This window comes from Ovis aries, chromosome 5 (genome assembly GCF_016772045.2).
Source record: "Ovis aries strain OAR_USU_Benz2616 breed Rambouillet chromosome 5, ARS-UI_Ramb_v3.0, whole genome shotgun sequence".
NCBI classification, from domain to species: domain Eukaryota; kingdom Metazoa; phylum Chordata; class Mammalia; order Artiodactyla; family Bovidae; genus Ovis; species Ovis aries.
This window is the reverse complement of record NC_056058.1, coordinates 80,980,006-81,004,124: the sequence shown is the minus strand read 5'-3', so window position 1 is coordinate 81,004,124 and position 24,119 is coordinate 80,980,006. Positions and strand designations below refer to the sequence as shown.

General features: G+C 39.2%; 1 protein-coding gene across 3 annotated transcripts in view; it reads right to left on the bottom strand.

Moving 5' to 3' along the window:
- VCAN (versican) overlaps positions 1–24,119 on the bottom strand; it is a 119,818-nt gene that overhangs the window by 18,042 nt on the left and 77,657 nt on the right. For all 3 annotated transcript variants that reach the window (XM_004009067.5, XM_042250731.1, XM_042250732.1), the window contains 4 exons: positions 20,946–21,059; positions 17,231–17,344; positions 11,817–11,975; positions 10,543–10,625 (listed from right to left, as the gene is read on the bottom strand). In XM_004009067.5, the coding sequence (XP_004009116.3) occupies positions 10,543–10,625; positions 11,817–11,975; positions 17,231–17,344; positions 20,946–21,059 (470 nt within the window). The remainder of the gene's footprint in view (positions 1–10,542; positions 10,626–11,816; positions 11,976–17,230; positions 17,345–20,945; positions 21,060–24,119) is intronic.

The window sequence follows — 24,119 nt, the reverse complement described above, 5'->3', positions numbered from 1 at the left end:
TAAGTTTTGAAATGCAAAATACTATCTGGCCACTAGGTGGTGATATCCATCCATCATTATATTTTGAATTACCAACTAAGTCACAGATAAAACAATGTAGAATCCCCCCCAAAACTATGGGGAAAAAAAAAAGATTAAAATTATCTGTGTTATGTCTTTTCAGTTTTGTGAGGAAAAGTAAGAAGAGAACACTTTTCTAAAAAATAGACCTCAACTAAACAGTAAGTACCAATCCCATTACATTCTATTTGGCTACAGGCCAATGTAGCTATAATCTAAACTTTCTACTTGACAAAAACATTCAACTACAATAGTTTATTTTTACTAGTTGGCCTTTTAAAATTATCAGATGACTTACATCAATGGTGAAACTGCATCAGAAACAAGCCAAATCTATAATAGCCACCTAAAATCCTTAGGACAGGGTAGATCAAAAATAAGCACCTATAGAGAGTGAAAAGGTTGGCTTAAAACTCAGTATTCAAAAAACTAAGATCATGGCATCTAGTTCCATCACTTCATGGGAAACAGATGAAGAAAAAGTAGAAATGGTGACAGATTTTATTTTCTTGGGCTCCAAAATCACTGCAGACCATGACTACAGCCACAAAATTAAAAGACAATTTGCCCCTTGGAAGAAAAGCTATGACAAACCTACACAGAGTATTAAAGATCGGAGACATCACTTTGTCAACAAAGGTCTGGACAGTCAAAGCTATGGTTTTTCCAGCAGTCACATATGGACGTGAGAGTTGGACCATAAAGAATGCTGAACACTGAAGAACTGATGCTTTCGATGTAGTGCTAGAGAAGACTCTTGAGAGTCCCTTGGACTGCAAGACCAAACCAGTCAATCCTAAAGGAAATCAGTCCTGAATATTCATTGGAGGGAATGATGCTGAAGCTCTAATACTGTGGCCACCTGATGTGAAAAGCCGACTCACTGGAAAAGACCACGTGCTGGGAAAGAATGAGGGCAAGAGGAGAAAAGGGAGACAGAGGATGAGATGGTTGGATGGCACCACCAGCTCAATGGACACGGGCTTGAGTAGGCTCCAAGAGATAGTGAAGGACAGGGAAGCTTGGCCTGCTGTAGTCCATGGAGCAGGGATACAACTTAGCTGTTGAACAACAATATGCACACAAGTTAATGTCTTCGTGTGATTTAGTTTGTTTTTAACTAAAAACTTATGTAGATGAGTTATAAAAACATGACCCTTGTACTAAAAGCTGACTTCTCTGTGTCCACACTCCTTTTATCACCTGGAACCGGTAGGGCCACTGCTGCTCTTCCCATGGCCAAATGCAGATGATGCCAGGATGCCAGGGGTAAGCAGATAACCGCCCAAGGATACAAGGATAAAAGCAAACTCCAAAGAGAAAACACCCACCCTAGAGGACTGCTTACCCTTTTGAAACATATGCTGATAAGAAACCACCTTTGCTCTAAATGAAGGACTCAGATAAACCACTCTGGGTTTTCCTCCGCCCCCAACTCTCCACCTTTCAGAACACAGGTCAAATGGTTATCTGCCAGGAGCTTAGGAGGACTACTTATTAGAGAAATCAAAACATTTGGTAACTTTAAAATGCCTTTTTCCCCTAGATGGCTCTGGTCACAATAGGCATTTGTTTTCAGTCTGCGCCATGGGGGAAAGGGGGGCGGTTGTATTTAATTTTGTTTTATTTAAATTGTCGGGGCACATGACCTCACTTCGAGGTAGAGATATACCCTCTTCTGATCCTGGTACTTGCTTCAGGTTACTCTGGTCTAGGTCCTTGTTTATTTATGTTTTAAAGGAGGTTATGGTTTTGCTGTTGTCTTTTAGTCCAACTACCCAAAGGAAAAGAGCAGCTTTGTTTTAAAGGAGAAAGAGACGTTTGTTTTGGTGTCCCTGCCCTAGGCTGGCAGCCTGGATTCGGATCCTGCAAACATGAATACGTCGAAGGGAAAAAAAAACTAACTTGGGGTCTCCTGATAGTTGTTAAAGTGGCAATATGCCCACTATTTTCCTAGCTGGCAAGTCTCTGTGCGGGAGAGATGATCTGCCAGCTTTGGAGCACAGCGCTAATCTTGTGTAATAGCGTGAGCTCACTGCCCTACAAAGTAGTAATTATCAACAGCAGTTTCCAAAGGATGTGAGTTCCTCCCACTGTGAGAGCACTTGGGAGATGGGGCCCCAGGCACAGCCCCACAAGCCACTTGCGTTTAATCCCCACCATGAATGATGCCAGTGGGTTCCTTCGCCCCAAGTTTGTTTGTACAGGTCTTCAGTCAGGAAGTGCTAACGATCCAAATGCAACGTGAAACTGCCAAATCCATTCAACATTTTCTTGGCCTTTTCCTTGGTTATGCATTGCCTTAAACTAATTAGCAATTAAATTTAAATAACCGTGTGTGATTTTCAAGTTTCACAGAGCACTGTTGGAAAAGCCTCTGGGAGAAGGAACTACTGCATTGATCGGTTCTTCTTTTTTTAAGAGGAATTGTGTCAACTATGAAGTGATCTGGTGGAGGTTAAATGTGGTTCTTCCAGCTGTTTGCCTGTAACAAACCAGCTGTACTCAAGGAAGGGAAAGGAGGAGATGAGTGTTTTGTTTTCTACAATTACAATATTGCTCGATCTATCTCACGGGTAGAATCAGAAGAATCAATTCTTGGTTTCAAATCAAACTGAACTGCAACACAAGTAAAAATTTTCACTGAGAGTTCAGTGGTCTTTTGGATAAGAAACTGAAAATTCTTCTACTCATGGGCAATGTGTGAAAGGAAGAGGAAACAACATACATTTTTCTTGGCTTTTAGGATAATGTGATGAAGCCTGTGAGATTTAACATAATTAAATTACTGTTGATATGCAGTGTGACTTGCTCACAGGGAAGTGGCATTTGACTTGGAGCTGAAACCACAGCACAGCCAACACACATCCATCTGCAAATACTTGACAGGAAGTCTTCTAAGATTTTCAGGTAGAAAAAGTAAAACTGAAAGTTTTGGCTTGGGGGTTGTGTTTTGCATCGTTTTCTGCCAAATCATTCTCAGTCCCTTCAAACCTACAGACTTACAAACAAACTTGGAAGACCCAGTTAGTTAATTCTCTTGATTCTCTTTTCAATGTCCAAGACATCTGGGAGGGGGAGGAGGATACGAACCTTTGTGTTTATAAAAGGGTAATAACGGTACATTCCTGCAGAAAAAAAAATAATGGTTTATGGCCTGCAATTTGTTACTTTTTTTCTCTGTCCCTTTTAAGTGTCTCTTCCTGGATTAAAGGCTATTTCTTTATTGTTTCTACCTTTTTAAAAGCTGTGGTTTTTTTTTTTCTCACCATACTTTGCATGACAGACTGAGGTGTTTATTCATGAAAGAAGAAAAGGGGACTCTAGAGTTAAAGTCAAATCCACAACCAATTTGGCTTTTTTTTTTTTTTTTGCATCAACTCTGCATCATGACCAGGAGGGCAAGTGAGTATTCCCAATTCTAGGAGGGCCAGTTTGCCAATGCTCGACCATGTTTTTTTAAAAAAAAAAAAAAAATTGCAAAATTCAGATATTTTCCAGAATATTATTCCCGTAGCATTTTTTTAAGCACAAAAAGGATATCAATAAGTATTTCATAACGTATCTCATAACATAAAGGCACAAGATTAGTTAGCTAGAGCTAGAAAATAAGACATCTATAGATTTGTGAATTACTAACTTGTTTGAGAACTTTCTGACTAAAGCCAGACAAGTGCAGAGAAAAGGAAGTCTGTTGTCTCCAAACACGACACTGGAGAGTGGGAAGGAGGCTGTGCCTACTTCCTAGGAAGCTGACAAGCTAGCGGTCTTCACAGAGAGACACTGAGGGCTGACAAAAAAGAGATGACGGGAAAAGCATAAAAGAGATGCAGAAGGTGCTCTTTTTAATGTTTAAGTATAAAGCCAGGGGTTTTTCCCTTACAAATCAAACTTTCCCAAAGCTCCTCAACATTTCTTTTTGAAGGGAACTGGATTGTCAGTTCTATTCAATCCTCAACCTCTGGACATCGAAGGTGACATTTTCCTTTGAAGTAATCGCATCTGATCCACTGAAGCATCTGAGTCCCAGGGTTGAGGGGGGAGTTCTGAGCGGCTGCAGGAACTGACTAAAAAGAAGACGGAAAGGAGCAATACAGACCTCGGGAGAATTCTATGAGAATTCTCTGAGAGTTTTATTCCTGGGGGGTTAGAGAGAGGAGGGGGTAAGAGCCTGAAAGCTTTAAGTCTCTGAGGGCCACAGGTTGATTTTAAACTGGGGAGTTGTGTTATAAAAATATGGTGTGACGAAGGCACCTAACAGTTTCCAACATCTTCCTAACTTTGCTGCCCATGGACACACTATAATCTGTAGTTGAAAAGCAAGTCATGAAATGATTTTGCCAGGATGTATGTAGGGGGAGAAACATCAGTGACTCCATAGTGCTCCCTGAGGTCTGGCTCCCTCTGTGCTTGAAAGGATGGACTCAGATAGCGTATGAATAAAGGAAGCCCTGCCCAACTCAGCAACCACGTCATCCTTAGGGAAGCAACCCATAAGAAATGAAACAAGCTGAAAACATTCAGGAGTGAGATTCCTTTTGCTTGTTTCACTACATTTTGGATTTGGATAATACGGTTTTTAAAAGTCTGAGTAATTGTCAGTTTCCCAAAACTTCATGGAAAATCGGCCCTGATATAACTCAAACTTTTGAAAAGTTTGCTTTCCATTTCTTCTTCCCAAGGCTTATATGTATTCTTGGGACAACCATGGACAAAATTGTCATCATTTCCAGGAGGAACATCTGTTTTCCTTTGAGTTAATAACTTTTGTAAGATGCATTATGCTCAGCGACATACTTCTGATTCACAGAAACATTTTCTTTTTCTTTTCGTCATGTTTGAAATACCACCTATTTTATGGTTTAATGTTTTTCATACTGATACAACTTTTAATAAAACAATTTAGATAAACAAGAATTGTCATAGGGAGATTCAGCCAAAAGACTTAATGAGTCTTTTCAGGATTCAAAAGATAACACAGTGAGTTGGTTGAGCAATGTATGGATACTGATTATCATTCAAATATCTGATTTTGTCAACCACTCTGCTAGGTGCCAAGAAAATAGGGATGAAAGTTAATCTCCGCCCCAGAAAGCTCAGTGTCAGGAAATTAACACTACAGGTTTCAATGGTAGGATGGGAAGAGTGCACAAAGGTTTCTGCAACATAGAGGAGGAGTCCTTAGTCACACCCAGCTAGGAAGGTTTCCTGGAAGAAGGCGACTCTTGGCTAAGCGAGATATTCAAGCATTTATCAAGTGAATTTAGGGCAAGAGGTGAGAACATTTTGAGAATGAGGGCACGTGAATGCAAAGACCTGCAGGAGTGAGATGTCATGGCTTACTCCTGGAACTGGGTATTTTGAGATAAAACAGCTTAGGAAGTGGCAGATGGAGAAAGTGGGCGTGATACGCCTCACAAATAATTACAGAATTTTATCCTGAAGGCAAGAGGAAGACATTTGCAGAATTTTAAAGGGTATAACAATAGTTCAGAGCAAGGGAAGAGGAAGGTCATAAGCAGTGGAAAATAAGATCTGGGAGAAAAACACTTCAGACTGGTCATTCATTTAACAATAGGTTAAAGAAAAAACTTAAAAGTCAGCTAATAGTATAGAAGCTAGATAAGCAATGTTTATTTAAGTTCGCCAGCTTTAATGTGTATTTAACTTGGATGGTTTAACTTAGTGTCTTTGAAGACATTACTTGGGTGACAAGGAAAGTAATTCATTATGGAAGTTATTTGTCAGGCTTTCTAACAAGCACTTGAGGCATTTTGCTGTGAGAAATCAATAGTCAAGTTAAAGAATGACTGGTGAGTAGAAAACCAAAGGACAAACTGAAATGTGACTGCTCAGTAGGAAAGCAAGTGACAAAATAAAAACTGAAATGTGTCAAGAGAAAATAGCCTTCCTAGAAATCAGAAAAGTTAAGCTAGAACAAATACTGTTCATGAGTTCAATTTTGTGAAATTGATTGGATAAATACTCCAAATAAATAACAAAAAATATTTTAAAGATTCAGCAAAGGCAAGAATTTGGCATTGTGGCAACATCCTATTATATAAACCAATAATGTGGAATGAATCCATCAGAATCTGAAGAATAAGGGCAAAGTAAATAACTTGGCCAAATAACATTATTAATTTAGTATAAGCGTATAAATTGAATTATTCCAGCTATAAAGCATAATCACATTAAATGCGATACACTGCAAGATTTTTGGAAGCAGAGTTTAATGATTTCAAGAAAAGAAATGATTGAAATTGAGACCTAGTATCAACTTGTTTGTTTTAACTGTAAGACTGAATGACAAAAGATAATATACGGTAAATATCAAAGGTTCTTTTTGTTTTAATACTGCTCTACCTCCCAAGAAGGATAAGCTCTAATAAACCTTTCAAACAAAAAATGGGGGTGGGGGGAGAGGGGAGAAATCACTCTAAAATATAAACAAAGTCCTTGAAATTACACACAGTCAAGTTAACACCATTCCCAAGTGTAAGCAGATACTGCTTTTCCCAAGGAAGAGTTTACTATTAGGGATATTTTCAAAAGCAGGACACTTGGAGTAAACAGCGAAACAAAGGAGAACTATTTTATTCCAAGGCCTGAGCACACATGGAACCTGTTAAGGGGATGGTGGCTGCAGAAAGAATTACAAACGAATTTAAGAAACACCTAGGCTGCCTCGGAAAGGAAGGATGGAGGCAAGGGTGGTTAGAAAAGCAGAAAGTGGGCCAGAGATCAGTCGAATAGGAGGGAGACAGACTGTTGGGCAGATGGCCTCTTCTGTTCCAAAATGTTCAAAGTTAAGGATACTCCTTAGCACACGTTTATTTTACACAAAGAGTGAATTAAGAAGAAACCAGGGGTCTGTCAGAGTTTTTCCTGGATTTACTTGCGGCATTTCTTCGATAAACTTCACCTTGTTCATGTCATTCATTTGCTGCCTTCTTTAAATTAAGCCCCATTTATTTGGTGCTCTCTCCAAAACCCTTGGGTTTGCATTAGAAAATGTGAATTAATTGAGGGAAAGTTTCTTGTTTATGTGGTATAGTTATCTATTTTAGGTCACGTTACCTTCATCTGACGATATCAGAGTGAGTGAAAGTTGCTCAGTCTTGTCCGACTCTTTGCGACCCCATGTACCTTACAGTCCATGGAATTCTCCAGGCCAGAATACTGGAGTGGGTACCATTCCCTTCTCCAAGGGATCTTTCCAACCCAGGGATCGAACCCAGGTCTCCTGCATTGCAGGCGGACTCTTTACCAGCTGAGCCACCAGGGAAACCCAGAAAATATCAGACGAAGACCATTATTTCTCCTTTGAAAAAGTGCAATGCTCACTTATTTACCAAGTTTAGGACCAGTAAAAACTATGGAAATGGTAAGTTATTTTTTCACACATGTTTCACAGTACAGTCCATTAAAACTTAATGGACACAAATTAAAAAAACATTGAATTCAGCTGGCTTGCTTCAGAAGAGTGAGTAATGACATCTGATGAATCAAGCATATCTGAATGGCACCTGACAGGCAAGATAAATTCCCTAAGACACTTTTCAGACCTCACTTAATCTGCCAGCTATAAGCCGATACTCAAGCTCACTAACCAAACTCAGAGGGAGTATAGAGCCTTATTCTACACACCTTCAGAAAGAAAATGCAAGCAAGAGAACCACGTCTTTGAAGAGCTAAGTTGCTCATGGAGAGACCAGAAAAAACATTTAGTAACATGGAAAAGTACAGACAATGAGGATATACAAATCCGGTCTATAGGACCAATGACAGGCTGGAGATAGTAAGGGACCTTGCCATCAGATCAGTATGTTTCAAATGACAGACTTTACAAGTACTCGACCTGGCGAGATGCATCTATCCTAGCTCAGGGCAGGAGCATACAGGTAGCCAACTAACATGCACACTTAGAGATAAGTCACGGTCCAGGTCCGCAGAGTACAGGTAAATACCCACCAGAAATGGTCACCTGAGTGCCTGGCATTCCAGCTTCTGTAATAGAGCTCACAAGAACCTGCACTTTTACTGGGCTATTTATAAGGGGGAGACTTCATAGTGGGTGGCCTAGACCCAATTTATCCCACAGGAATGACGCCTACATTCAACAAGGGAAAACTTACTAAAATGCCTATATTACATAATAAACTTCAACAAAATTATAAAAAGTTTTAATTATCTGTAATATACATGAAAAATCTTTAATTTTTATGTTCACTTACATTAATAAAAACAATACTGTCTATCTTAAACTAAAATTTATATATAAGAACTCATCTACATGAACTACTATTAATCTGAACAAAATTATCGGCCTGCAATTATTACTCATTTCAGCAAAATGAAAACAGACAGAGGTAACAACTGCAGATACATTAATACCATCCACCCAGGACAAGTAGAAGAAAATGAGACTTTTGATGAAGTGAAAAGTCAAAGTGCTAGTCACTCAGTCACGTCGGACTCTCTTCAACCTCATGGACTGTAGCCCACCAGGCTCTCTGTCCTTGGAATTCTCTAGGCAAGAACACTGGAGTGGGTATCCATTCACTTCTCCAAGGGATATTTCCAACGCAGGGACTGAACCTGGGTCTCCCATATTGCAGGCAGATTTATTACTGTCTGAGCCACCAGGGAAGCCTAAGACTCTTGATACAAGGGCTGAAATCCTGTACCTTACTGAGAATATATTTTATGGACAAACTACTTCCTGTACTTTTTCTGCCTTTTACCAAAGAACTTACTTATTGACACAAACGACAAACAATGTTGATTAAATATAAGGTGTGATGACAGAGACAGTGCAAGCCAGGGTATTTTAGGGTTCCTAGTGGCACCCCACTCCAGTACTCTCGCCTGGAAAATCCCATGGATGGAGGAGCCTGGAAGGCTGCAGTCCATGGGGTCACTGAGGGTCGGACACGACTGAGCGACTTCACTTTCACTTTTCACTTTCATGCATTGGGGAAGGAAATGGCAACCCACTCCAGTGTTCTTGCCTGGAGAATCCCAGGGACGGGGGAGCCTGGTGGGCTGCCGTCTATGGGGTCGCACAGAGTCGGACACGACTGAAGCGACTTAGCAGCAGCAGCAGCAGCAGCAAAGACAAAATGTGATAAGGGATACCTTTTTTAAAGTCAAGGAGGTACCAGCTAGGAGAATGCCTATGGCTTCTCCCCTTAATAGCATTGTGACTGTGGGCAAGAGTTTATCCTAACTGACCTTCATTTTCCTATTAAAATAAACCTAATGCCCTTCTTACAGGTTATGTGGAGAATAGACGCGCACAAAATGCTGAGTACAGTGATGGACACAGAGATGAACTGAGGGGCATGTCCAGGAGAGCACAGAGAAGTTTTCCTGAACAGGCAGAGCAGAACTTCTGAAAACAATAATTAGTTTGGCATCTGTTCTAGAATGAACTTCACATTTTGCCAAACTCATTAAATCCAGATGAGTGGCAGTAATGAATGAAACTTAAGCATGCACAAAAAGTGTTTTAAAAATTATTTTCAGGTTTTCCTCTTGTTTATCTAAGTTAGAATTGAATTTACACTTAACTGTCTAGCCTAGTAGATCCCAAATCTTTGTCTGCATTTTAGAATCACCCAGGGAACCCTTAGAAAATACAGCTGCCAGAGGTTTTGCTTTAATGAATTTGAGCCGAAGCCTAGACCCCAGTTTTTTTTTTTTAATTACGCTCCCCAGGTGATTTTAATGAACAGCCAGAGCCCAGAACAACCACTGTAGCTAGTTGCACTTGAACCAGTTCTTAGGAATTAGACTCATGCATTTACTAGCAGTGACTCAAATCAGCTTCACCCATCCTGACTGAAGAAACTTATTGAAGCCTACTCAAGGATGTGGGCAGTATTATCAAATCACTTCTTTCTTTAAGAGGTGGAAAAATCTAAGAGACCATATAATTAGTCAGCAGAGTTTGAATAGAAAGAAATTTATAAGATCATAATTCAACAATCCTTTCTAAGGTGTAAAAAAAGTGAGCATTTTTTGCTCAGATAAAAATGAGCCGTGCCTTACAATAGCAGATTTCCAGTGCAATTATGTAAGAAGAAAAGGTTTTGTTTTTTTTTTAAAGGACGTTTTCTGTCACATTTATTATTTCCCTTTTTGCTTTGAAGCTGTAAAAACAAAGATAACCATCTGAAAGACAGACCTGAGGCAATTCTGCTGATTGTGCAGTTTACCTGTTCAATGGAAATCCAATATGCTCCTCTTTTAAGAGAGCCACCCTGACTGCAATATTAGTAGCTGGATCTGTTCTCAGGGAACGAACTATTTTAACCCCTGTCTATTTCACCAAGTAGATGAAATATTACATTGATTAGATGAAAACATCACTGAGCAAGATGTTTAACTGGTCTATAGCCTAATGTGTCTCAGTAAAATGCCAGCAACCCACAGTACCAAGTTTTAGAATTGGCAGCGTTTTAATCACCAACTTACCAGCGTGCTGCCATCAGTCCAGCGGAAGTCATGCTCAAACATCTTGTCATTGAGACCTATCCACTGATAATCATGGCCCACACCTAAGAAGGAAAACAACACAGACCTTTTTATTCCCTTCCCCACTTACGGATGAAATGTATCAAAGAAAGTTATTTTTGGACTGAATCATGAATCCTCTCCTGGCTGAATTTCTGTTTAGTTGCTCATAAAAATCTTTCATGGTCTAACTATCTTTTGTTCTTCTGCCCAACGTGTTTTAAACTAAAAAGCTAATTTGCAAATATCGTGAAACATTAAAATATCAGACATGGACAATGATTTCCCTAGCAGTTGACTACAATTAAGTCGTTTTTTCCATCTTTACTCACGATAGAAACTTTCCACTTTTTTTTTTATTAAGCTGTGCAGTTGGCAAAAGTTCAGTGAACCAATAAAATGTGACAGATCTCACCCATACTAGACTCATTTCCGAAGCCACATGTTTCTTCTCAAAGCATTTTTAATGGTGAGCACCTAGACTGGACAGTTCTGCAAAACTTCCTCAAAAATAATGACTTTCACCATGAAATGAGTCACAGGCAAAGACACCATGAAAAGAGTTAAATGAACCTCTACCCAGATTGCAGATTAACAATCAAACTTCTAAAAGATAGCAGGCATCTTGAGAACATATTAAATAGATCATCAAACAATGCTTCATGAGCCAAAAATTTCTATGTATTCTCTACATAAAAGCTAGCTGCCCTCCTCTTTGCCATAGTCTAGGAAGTTATTAAACAGCTCTGGCAATAAGTTTCATTAGCTCTCAGCATCCATAAGCCAATTATGCTCAGAGAATAACATTAGGGTGCTATTATAATTTAATTTTAACTAGTGGGATAAAAATAATTGAAAGCAATTTTCTCTTTAACTTTAGACAACATGTGTACATATTCAAAGACCAAAAAGTATGGGAAGAATTAGATTGGAAACTTAAGAGGTGGTCATTTCTGTAAGTTAAAAAATGATTAAATAGCAATTTCATATGATTCCACCTATAGCATGCTATTTCAACTATTTCTGGTGGCAAATCAAGAAATGTCTGCCTATGTTACAGTTGAATGTTTCTCAAAATAGGGGACTTACATAGGAGAGATGATATTAAGCATTTTACAGATGAGGGATTTAATAAGTTGAGTCACAACTGAGAACGCTACTTGTTTCAGTTAGATGCAGGAAAAACTAAAAAGGTGTTAAGATTGAATGAAAACCCATGTATATTGGGTACATACGATTCACAAACATTTGTTCCTCGTGAGACAGAATGCTGGTGAGATGGGCGCCCTGCAGACGGCATTCCCGTTCAGCTGCATCCCACGTCCGTCGATGGGCAAAGTACTTGTAGCACTGCCCTTGAAATTTGTGCCAGCCGTAGTCACATGTCTCCGTGTCTGGGAAGAAACAAGGATGGGCTTATTAAAGTCACCTATATCATTCAAACTTGGTTCACTCATCCAAACGTTCATAGAAATCCCAAGCCACATCAATGCAATGTCCCTGAAGCAAGGGATTCACCAATTTTGGTTACAGTGACAAAGAAATCATGATAAAGAGAGCCCACGTGATTCCTGCCAAGTGAGTGACAATACATCTTAGGACTGGAAAGGCACTATTGAACTGCACTTTCCTTGATGAAAGCCAGCATCAGCAGGAGAAAAACTGGAAAAGGGGCCAATCAAAACCTCAGTAGGCTGCAGAGTCTACTGATTCACTTGTGAAGCAACTGGGGCTAATAATTTCTTACCAAACTTTTCTAAAGAGAGTCAGTCAAATGATAAGATAAGATAAGAACTCTTGCTAAAAGGATTATGAATGCTCTATTTGCATAACAACTTCAAAGGCTCTGGAAATAGTCCTTCCCTACTTCCCAGAGAGAGAGCTGCATGGTCACAGGTTCTTGCATGTAGATTTACTAAGAGAAGAAAACTCTTCATCAGTTGGCAGCTTCTGGGATATAACTAACAACTGTGAGCCTTTTTCCCAAAAGGAGAGGGAATATAGGTAAGCGTAAAAGCATCAGGATTTAAAGTTTATCAAGAGTGACTTTAACTTAGTACCCCTTTAACTTAGTACCCCTCATTCCATCAAGCCATATGCACATATGTAGATATGTGTATGTGTATTAATATATACATATACTTCTCTTTTGAAACAAGCACACTATAACCCGTATCCTGGTGAGATGAAAACATTTGTCAAATATGTTTAAATTTTACACTGGCAGTAAACTTCAGCTATATTTTCTAGATTGCCAGTTTTTAAGTATATCAAAAGAAAGTAGTCTTGCACATAGCACTGCCCTCTCACTGGCAACCTTCTCAGACTAGCCCACACACTGCTGCTGCTAAGGCACTTCAGTCATGTCCGACTCTGTGCAACCCTATAGACGGCAGCCCACCAGGCTCTGCCGTCCCTGGGACTCTCCGGCAAGAACACTGGAGTGGGTTCCCATTTCCTTCTCCAATGCATGAAAGTGAAAAGTGAAAGTGAAGTTGCTCAGTCGTGTCCGACCCTCAGCGACCCCATGGACTGCAGCCTACCAGGCTCCTCCGTCCATAGGATTTTCCAGGCGAGAGTACTGGAGTGGGTTGCCATTGCCTTCTCCAAGCCCACTCACAGGTGAGATTAAAATATGCATTAAATGATTATCAATAGAAATCATTTTAACTTTCATAAAGCATCTCACAAAGATATTGAACCAGTTACATGTAAAAACGAACAAAATGGCCAAGCTTATGAAACTGGGGACACTGAAAACTCCACATTACCTAATGATCAGATGCCCCTCCCCTAAATTTTACTGATTGATGAAGATAACAAAACTCTATTAGATGAAATAAACGCTCATTTTATATGTCTGACTTGGGGGCCAAGCTGAAAGTCAGATTGTTTCCTGATTCTTACTCCATTTATTCCTCCGCTATAACTCATTGTGGGAAATCATGCATGATGAAGACTTAATTTTTTTCCTGGCTTCAGCGATTAAGCCAGAATCATACAACAGATGCAGCTTATCTCTGAGAACAGTCCTTATTTCAGTTTAGTCTATCAGGCCTGTTGTTTAGTTAGAGCCAGCTGACTAATTGATTTCAACAATGTGCACTGGAAGTTTTGAGTTGTATTACAGAGTTGTTTGGACACGACTAATCTCATAGGAAAGGACTCAAGACACAGATAGGCAGTTTTATAACAGTAGCACTCAGCACCCAAGAAGGAAGCCTATTTTGGCTAACTGGATGTAGCGGGTTTTCTTTCGGGAAGTTCACATGGAAGATTTCAGAGGAGAAGTGGGAGAGGTGTAGAGGAAACAGATCTTTATATATGAAAGGGTTGCGGAGGATTGGGGGGGAGGTAGAATCAGGAAATTTGTTAAAATACCCTTACTGCCAGTCAGTGCTGTGATATTGTAATAGCATCAGTTCAGTTCAGTCACTCAGTCATGTCTGACTCTGTGACCCCAGGGACTGCAGCACGCCAGGCTTCCCTGTCCATCACCAACTCCCAGAGCTTGCTCAAACTCATGTCCATCGAGTTGGTGATGCCATCCAACCATAACCTTGGAAATTATCATTTATTTGAAGAAACAGTTTAAGATTCTAGAGGATCCCTAACTTACTGAATAACACATCACAAAAAAATTATTCTCTACCCTCTTTCTTATCCTCTATTAACCTAAACAGTTTTAGTCTGGTTTTCTTTGTCTTTTATCACTAAGAGACAGTATTTTCCTCTTGTGTACAGAAAACCAAATGATCCTAAAAATTTAGATGCATGACCGTGACACTGCCCCAGTGCCTTTCTCAGTTAGCACATGTGTACAGAAAACAGAGGAAGTGTTTTTGCTAAAACCAAATGGGGATGGATTATTTACCTGTACTCTTCCAGTGATTGTAAATAGATGTGCAAATACTTAACAGAGTGAATTTTTTTAAAGAAGCCAAATATCCACATCAATTCACTTAATTCTTATTATTCGTGAATTCAACAAATACGTACTGAAGGGCTATGTGTCAACAGCACCTTCTAGGATGCAATTATGAAAGGAGTTATCAGAAGCAGTTCGTCTTTTCAATCTTAACTAAAAATAATGTGATACACATCTTACTTATTAAAAGGCAATGCTTTCAGATGATGCTTTCTTAGGCATCAGTCTACATTTGGGAATATTTCTTATGCTTTAAGACTCCTATGGAGAAGGAAATGGCAACCCACTCCAGTACTCTTGCCTGGAAAATTCCATGGACTGAGAGGCTCCTTAGAGCCTGGTAGGCTATAGTCCATGGGGTCGCAAAGAGTATATTACAAAGTCCCACATTTAGTTTGGCCTGTGTGTGTTGGGAGAAGATGGGGAGATTACAGCAACACTTGTTCACGACCACAGAGGCTGAAATTGTCATTCTTAGACAACCTCACTAAAACTCTATTCTCCTTATGCTATATAGGTAACGCTTTCAACACTCCTAACATACAGCCCACAAGCCTTAAGAAACTGTCAACACTCTGGCACTTCTGGCTGGCAAGATGTATCCTGACTTGGGGGCAAGTTGTGTGTACAGAACTGGCCTTCCACGGTTCTAAGACCTCCTTCTAGATTTTAAGATCTGTTATCATTCCACCAAATGCGGTCCCCTCTTTCAGAGTTGCTGGGAGTTGGGAAGTTACTAAAGCAGAGAACAGAAAAGGTCAGCTGAAGAAACAACACAGTCATCACCGACATTTGGATAGAAAACTGTTTAGACAACAATGCCGCTGTTAATGAAGAAAACATTTGTTCTTAGGCAACCTGAAAAGAGGAGAAAAAAATCTTTCAGTGTCCTGGCAGTAAATCACAGGAGCACAGCTGCATCTGGTAAACAGACTGGGGTAGCTATTCCTCAGCGAATCATGTGGATGAAAGTTAAACTTGCTGTAAGATAAAATAGAAGGTACCTGAAAGGCGATACCAGAAATGAGAAGAAAAATGAAAACTTTTTCTTTTTAATATTCTCTTAAAAGGAAGTAAAAGGTAATTGCCCCCAAACTCCCTTCCAAGGATGTTACTGCTGAATCTATCAGCTTCACATATAAATAAAATGCTTCTTCTTAAGAGTTACTTTAGAAGAGTGAAGATGTTGAAAAAATCTGGGCTTTCCAAGGCCACTGAGGTTCATTCTTCCCACTCTCTAATTTACTAGCTGTGTGACCTTGAACACATCACTTTTCCTTCCTTTTCTGGTCCACTTAACCCACAGAAATATTGCTGTCAGCCAAAGGAAATGCTGTACCTTGAAGCACGTGGTAAATTAAAAAGTAACCAACAAATAGTATCTCTTTGTATTCCCTGCCAAGAATTATGCTGAGTTAAGAAGATCAGAGCCTTTGTTTTGTTCAGAGCTCTATCACCAGCACCCAGAACAGTGCCTGTAAGACTGCACGTGTTCAAAACACTTGTGGCACAAATGATTCTTTGAATCACTCCTTGTACTTGGAACTAAGTGAAGCCAGAATCATTTTAACACATACAAAAGGCTCAAGCACCTCACCCTTTTGTTTTCTTCAACAATTAGCATCTTTCCTACTGTTTTCTTTAAAGAAGAGGATCTTGTTTGGTCAATTATCATATTTATATTTTACAATTTTAAAACAGACCCATCCTATGCAATAAGGAAAAAGAAAAGAAAACCCTAAAAAGCCCAAACATCATCCATCCCTTTCCTTTGGCAATTCAGTGCACACTCCTTTTAGCTTTGCTTTAATTGTGTTGACATTCAGATTCATGCTGCAAAGCGGAATGTGGGGCCAGACCAATGTGTCTGAGTTATTAGACACTCATTTTCATTTTGTCTGGTAGAATGGAAGTTTGGCATTAAGCACTTTTATTAAAGCCAAACCACTGTATGACTTTAAGGAGAGGAAATCGATGTTCCAAAACCGAGTGTGCTGAGTATGCGATCTGTTTCTGATTGATGGGCTCAGAAATGTTACCATTAACCACCCAAAATACACTCTCAGGTTGGCCATAAAATGCAAATTACAGGGATCACTTGATTCAAGCCATCATGAATTTAGGCCTTTCATTCAGAAAAAATAGATTTTTCTTCAGTAGGAAAGAAACATGGTTCATAATATCTTTTCTGTAGTATTTGCCAAGTCAAGGTGAATGTATTCGCACAACTGCATTAACTCATTCTCCAGAGATGATCGACTATGAACAATAAGACCACTGAGTCTCAAATGCTGATAGGAGAAAATAAAGGCAATTAACACTGAATTCAATATCCTTGGTACAAGTCACATACGTGATTAAGGTCCATGCCTAGTCTGTCCCCAGGAAGAATATGTACCACAGTGTCCCTTTTGGTGGATGGATGTCCTTAAAATCGGCTCAGCATGCCTGTCTGCAATTCCATTCTATCAGCAAAACAACAATGATCAAATGAACATTATTGTTCAAATGTTGTGAGCTAAAAACTCATTAGGAAACCTAATGTATTTTGGCAATCTGAGAATTTCCTCTGCAGAAAAGAATATACAGTATCGTCAAAATTGATAACAACAACAACAATAACAACAAAATCCAAATAATTATGGCAAAGGGCTGTCTAGAATTAACAGTTGAATGAAGTATCAATACTGTTCTTCATGCAAATGTTGTGAAAGCTCTTACCTTGCTCACAAAGTGCACCAACATAGCTCGGGAGGCAGAGACACCTGAAGGTATTAAAGCCGTCAATACATGTGGCTCCATTGCGACAAGGATTAGAATGACATTCATCAAAATCTATAATAAAAGCCACAAAAGTACTTTCAGTAAAAGGTCAAAAGATCCTATTTCATAAGATTGCCAGGTAAAATACAGGATAGGCACTTAAATTTGAATTCCAGATTGAAAAAAAAGAACTTTTAGTATGTCACATCATTTATTTAGGGCAAACTTGTACTAAAAACTCTTCTTTTTTAAATCTGAAATTTTAGTGTCACTGACCTAATACTTTTATTTGTTAAATCTGGCAAGCCTAAGAAAATGTCAAGTGTATTCAGAGTAAGGTCATTATCTCCATTGATGTTAGATGAGTCCCATGAGCCTTAAAACCAATAAAGAATCCCCCTAGCCTTCCCACCCCCAATTCTGGCTCATGCTCTGACCACCTCACTTGTGAAACACTGAAAATATTCCACTGGCTTCATAGCCTCCAGACCCTTCTCTTTCCAATATATCCTTCATTTAGCTGATTGTCATCTTTAGTCACCATCAAAATAATTTTATTCACTGTTTTTTAAATTTTAATCTTTTTAAATGTTTAAATTTATTTTTCAATTTGTACAAAACTTTTAATTTTATATTGGAGTACAGCCAATTAACAATGCTGTGATAGTTTCAGGCGCACAGCAAAGGGACTCAGCCATATACACATATCCATTCTCCCTCTGATACCGCTACTGCTAACTCACTTCAGTCGTGTCTGACTCTGTGCGACCCCATAGACAGCAGCCCACCAGGCTGCCCCGTCCCTGGGATTCTCCAGGCAAGAACACTGGAGTGGGTTGCCATTTCCTTCTCCAATGCATGAAAGCGAAAAGTGAAAGTGAAGTCGCTCAGTCGTGTCCAACTCTTAGTGACCCCATGGACTGCAGCCTACCAGGCTCCTGTGCCCATGGGATTTTCCAGGCAAGAGCACTGGAGTGGGGTGTCATTGCCTTCTCCGCCATTCTCCCTCATTGGCATCTAAACATTTTAAAGACCCGGATTATCCAGGGTAGCAGCTGTCAAAATGTGGTCGCTGGACCAGCAGTACCGGTATCACCTGAGAATATCAGAAACGTATGCTCCCAGGCCCATCCAAGACTTACTGACTCTGATATTTGGAGGATAGGAACAACAAACTGTGTTTTACCAAGCCCTCCAGGTGATTCTCATGTACACTACAGTCTTAGACCTTAGACCTAGATCCAACTAGCTTTCCACTGTTGTTTCCTGGTGTTTCTCTCTCACAACCCACTAAGTAGGCATCCAGAATACTCGAGGTCCCCCAGATGCATCCTGCAGTTCGCGGTCTCTGTGCTTTTGTTTGCTGTGTCGAGTCTTCCTCTCCCACCTATGAAAATCCTCCCTAATTTCAGTGTCTATATTGAATGCAAACTTTCTAACAGACATCTATGATCTCTTGTGATGAAATTAATGCCTTTATTCCATAGCATTTTGCAGTTACACTAAAAATTTAGTTAATGTTTGTATTAAGTATTAAAAATGAATATATGTGTGTTTGGTCACTTTGGTCATGTCCACCTCTTTGCGACCCCCTGGACTGTAGCCTGCCAGGCTCCTCTGTCAGTGAGGGTTCTCCAGGCAAGAATACTGGAGTGGGTTGTCATCCCCTCCTCCAGAGGATGTTCTCAACCCAGGGATCGAACCCACATCTCCTGTGTCTCCCATATAGCAGGAAGATTCTTTACCACTGAGCCACAAGGGAAGCCCAAAAATGAATATAAAAATAAATTAAATTTCTAGGAGGTATATTCTCTATTCTTACCTAAAGAAATGACCTTAGTAGAAATGATAGTATATTAATATCATAATGATGGTTTTATATTGTTTGCTAAGAACCAGTCATTGATCAAACAGTTTCACATATATTAACTCATTAAATTATTTTCAATTGATTGTAATGTGAAAAAAAATGGGGGTCACATATATACTTTTATACTACACACATAAATCTGAGGGCTTCCCAGGTGGCTCAGTGGTAAAGAACCTGCTTGCCAATGCAGGAAACCTATCTTGATCCCTGGGTCAGGACGATGCCCTGGAGAAGGAAATGGTAACCCACTCCAGTATTTCTGCCTGGAGAATTTCTTGGACAGAAGAGCCTGGCAGGCTACAGTCTAGGGGATTGCAAAGAGACAGACAGGATTTAGGAGCTAAACACACATAAAATATGTAAATTTGATATTGAAGATATAATTATTTCTTAAATGTTATCTATTGTGATCTCTGTCTTCACTGGTTAGCACACAAATAGAACTTACTAGCTCTGTTGACTTTTGCTTTTTTTTTTTTTTTTAAGATAAGCACTTTTTTAACATGAATGCTGAGGGTTTTATCTCAACATTTCTGTGTAATCTAAAGTGTAATCTTTATTCAGTCATTATGAGAAAACCACTATGGTGCTGCTAAAAGGAGCACCCAATGAGTAGCTCCCATCATTTTATTTCTTAGGGTCAAAGTCTGCTGCTAACGCTGAGTTGCTTCAGTCGTGTCCGACTCTGTGCGACCCCATAGACTGCAGCCCACCGGCTCCCCCGTCCCTGGGATTCTCCAGGCAAGAACACTGGAGTGGGTTGCCATTTCCTTCTCCAATTCATGAAAGTGAAGAGTGAAATTGAAGTCGCTCAGTCGTGTCTGACTCTTCACGACCCCGTGGACTGCAGCCTACCAGGCTCCTCCGTCCATGGGATTTTCCAGGCAAGAGTACTGGAGTGGGGTGCCATTGCCTTCTCCAAGGGTCAAGGTCTATATTTAGCCAAATCAAAACTGGAGTCCTCTTTAAATTTTTATTCAGGAGAAGGAACCCCAAATAAGAATGGAAGTAAATGGGACTGATTTACTAAAGAGACAAAAATGTTCTTTGGAATCTAAAAGAGAGGAGGAAGACAACAATGTCACAGCTCCTCGAGGGAGAGATGGACTAGGCTGGTCTCTGGGCACAGCCAGAGCAGCACGCCAGAGCTGCCATGACACGCCAGAGCAGCAAGTCATCTCAAAACATAAAAACTCCCTATTTTTTAAATTGTTGTTTAGTCACTAAGTCATATCTGACTCTTTGTGATCCCATGGACTGTAGCCCACCAGGCTCCTCTGTCTGTGGCATTACCAAGGCAAGGATGCTGGAGTGGGTCACCATTTCCTTCTCCAGGGGATCTTCCCAACCCAGGGATCAAATCTGTGTCTCTTAGGTCTCCTGCATTGGCAAGCAGGTTCTTTACCACTAGCGCCACCTGGGAAATCCACTTTTTAAATAGAGCTTTAAATTGATAATTTATTGATATGCAGATTTGGAGACAGATCAAAATATTTTGTCAGTATGTAAGCAAATACTATATATCAAACTTCACATTTGTAAAGCCTGAGTGTGAAAACCACACATAAATACAACTGACCTCAGTAATCTTCCTTGAGTCCTGGTGATATCAAGAAAATTCAATAAGCATCTATCCCTGTTTCCCACAGAGTACTTAAATTACTCTGATTTTAATTTCATCTAACACGCCATTCATCTACAATGGGCTTCTCTGAAATCCTCTGATGGATTCAAGCAACGTAAACTCTCCCTCAATACGTCTTCTGGAAAAGCACTATGGTCTTTCAGGGAAGAACATCTTACCAAGTTCACACCGATCACCACTGTATCCTGGCACGCAGGTGCACACGTAGGAAGTTTCAGTAGCATAACAGGTGCCCCCATTGAGGCAAGGGTTTGTTTTGCAACGATCAGGTCCTACCAGATTCAGGAAAGTAAGAAGAGCAATTAGGCTCATCTCTCAGTTTCAACAAATTTTAGCATAAAAATGCCATTTTTTTGCTACCATAACATAAGGCTTTACCACAGCACTACACATAAAAATTAAGATTAACTTTACTCTCTGGAGTGTTTCTTGGCATTATAACTAATTATTATAAATTGCATCTATTCATTTCTGGGATCCAATCAATCATCATTATTTTTAAACAGTATTTTGTATGGTATCTGGCAACTAATTAATATATTCTACTGCAGATTTAGTTGGCATGATAATGGCAATTGATTTTAGTCAAAATGATTACACATATGTGCACAGTGAATGGAAAATGTATTCTTTTAAACGAGGTTAGTTCATGTGAAATGGCTGGATACACAGAACATGCATTCTTTTTAGCATTGGCTTGTTACCATCATTTAAATTATTATTGCCTTTTACCACTTAATGCTCAGAAACTTTTTCTTCGAAAGTGTGCACTGAAGTCTCTTCTGCTACATTAATATGCTTTTTCCAAAAACACGTTCCAATTGTACTCCTTTAAACTATACTTGAAGAAAAGCAACACATGGATTAAACTCTACTGTGTAAAAACAAACCCCAATACAAAAATCTCACTTTAAGTGAAACCCCAAACTTTTATTACAATTTTCTTATTAAAAACACAAAATTGACGCTCCTAGGTGATCAATATTAAGGGCAGAGGTACAAATGTATGAGAAGAAAACAGTTTAATACATATTTTCTAAATCCAAGTACTTTTAGACTAACTGAGGCACATCTATTATTCTGTAATATCCCATGGGTAATTATATTTATATTAATAGCTTATATATTATTTGAACACTTTTCCAGAAGTGCTTGCTTCAATGTTTAAGAATCCAAATGACAGCTAACCATTTTTTACAAAAGAACTGAAATAAATAGGCTATATATAGAATAAAAACCATAGTTTCAAAAATTTTAAGACCTGAAAGTCTGAAATAATTGCACACGTAGAAAAGAAGATATCCACTTATGAAACGTGAGAAACAGGTATGGCTGTAGAAAATAACTGAGCCTTTCCCACCCAGAAAAGTCAAACTCACACTTTCTGAGTGTTAAGGAAATTCCGGACTACTAGAAAGACTTGATAGGGGCACATGTGCACGCGTGGGTTCCTGATAATTAGGTTAATTCAGACGCTTGCAACTGTTTCTTCAAAAGTGACCCCAGTTGTGCTAAGACTCTCCCTATAGTTCTAAAGATCTCCCTACTTCTGCCTTCTGCTTTTGAGAACACGCTGCTTAGATGACAAGGCTACGGTCAACAACACTTCTACGTGCTGCTCTCCGTGCAAAACCAAAATGACACCAAAGTGAAAGTGGTTGGTAAAGTGTGACGTGCCACAGAAATGTGAAGTACACCATTACTCCCACCACGGACACGGGACATCATGCAGGAGTACAGGACAAGGGCTTGGCGAGGGAGGGGGCTGGGAGCTGAAAGTAGTTTAGATGAGGAGAACAGTTTTGGTTTCACGCATTCTATTCTTCCCTAAGCAGTGTGTAGTCATCTCGGAAAGTTGAAACTGCAGCAAATAGACCAGGCAATCCAATAGGAGCTGTTGTTTACTGAGTTCACCTAAAGCGACACTTTGTTGTGCAAAGACGCAAGCTCTGATTCTAGGTAAACATTACGAATTGGACGACTGGTACACATTTCTCATTTGTCAAATCCAACTCTCTCTATAGATATAGTTATTATCAGTGGTTTCTCTATCATATTTCCTCTAACCTGAAGTATATTTCAACTAAATTACAAAAAAATAAATATTGGCCAGATTACTAGGTTATCATGAACAGATTCAATAAAGAGTGACCAAAAAAAAAAAAAAAATCCATCAGCCACCTTTGATCAGATGTATTCACAAAATACTTCATCATTTATAAAAGTTACACTTTATGACTATTTCACTCTATCTGAAGCACAACAAAACTGAAGCACTGGTAGCACAAAAGATAAGGTTGCAACGCTCAGAAGAATAACTCTAAGTATAGCCATGCTGTAAAAACATACTCATTAAAATAAAACATATTTTTAATCAACACAGTCCAAGGAGTACTATTTTTTGGTTTCTTTTTTTCTTTTTCTAGGTAGCAACTAGGTGGTGATAGCTACTTATGGATTCCACTAACATTATTATTCCCACTGTTCTTGGGAAACACCATTAAACTTAACTTTTTAACATCATCAACTAGACTAAAAGGAAAATAAATTCTACAGAGTACATATTCCAAGATCTCTGCTTTACATGTAATTAAATATTATTCATTTTTATACTATATTAACAGAAAACCACCAAAGACCAGTGGAAGAAACCACCTACTCTGGAGTGAAGCCCATCTGGGTTCAAATACCACTTTACCATGATGTGTGTGGCTACAACCCTGGGCCAATTACAGAGCCTCTCTGAACCTCCACGCCCTACCCTTTTAAATGGAGATAATAATGTACGCATTGTGGCCTTTCTGTGAAGCTCAAATGGCATAGTCTATATGAACCAGTATCAAATTCATGCTTCCTGTCTACTCAGCAAAACACTAGAAATCTTCTCTCAACAGGCAGAGTTTGAATATATACCAAATGAATACTCGCTGTGGCTAGGCACCGTGTTAGAAGCATTAGGTAAACTACCTATCTAAAGCAAGGAAATTACACAAAGGTATGAACTTATAACCGATATTGTGTGAACCATGTTCAGTATTTGCTAGAGTTATTTACTAGTCTCATTTGTAAAAGGCCTGAAAGAGTTTAATATTGCCATAATAGCACCCATTCATTAGAGGTTTATTTTTTTTAATAAGATACTTTTCCCGTTCCTAAACATGTATAACTATGGGACCTAAGACAAAGTCATACTTAAGTTGTGGGTAAAGTCAAATTGAATTTTTATACCATTAACAATTTCAGGTTTTGCATGTTGCAACTGAAAAAAAAAGAGAAAAGAAATAACATGTTTCTTAAACCCAGAAAAATACAAAGTATCTCTTGGAAGCCCC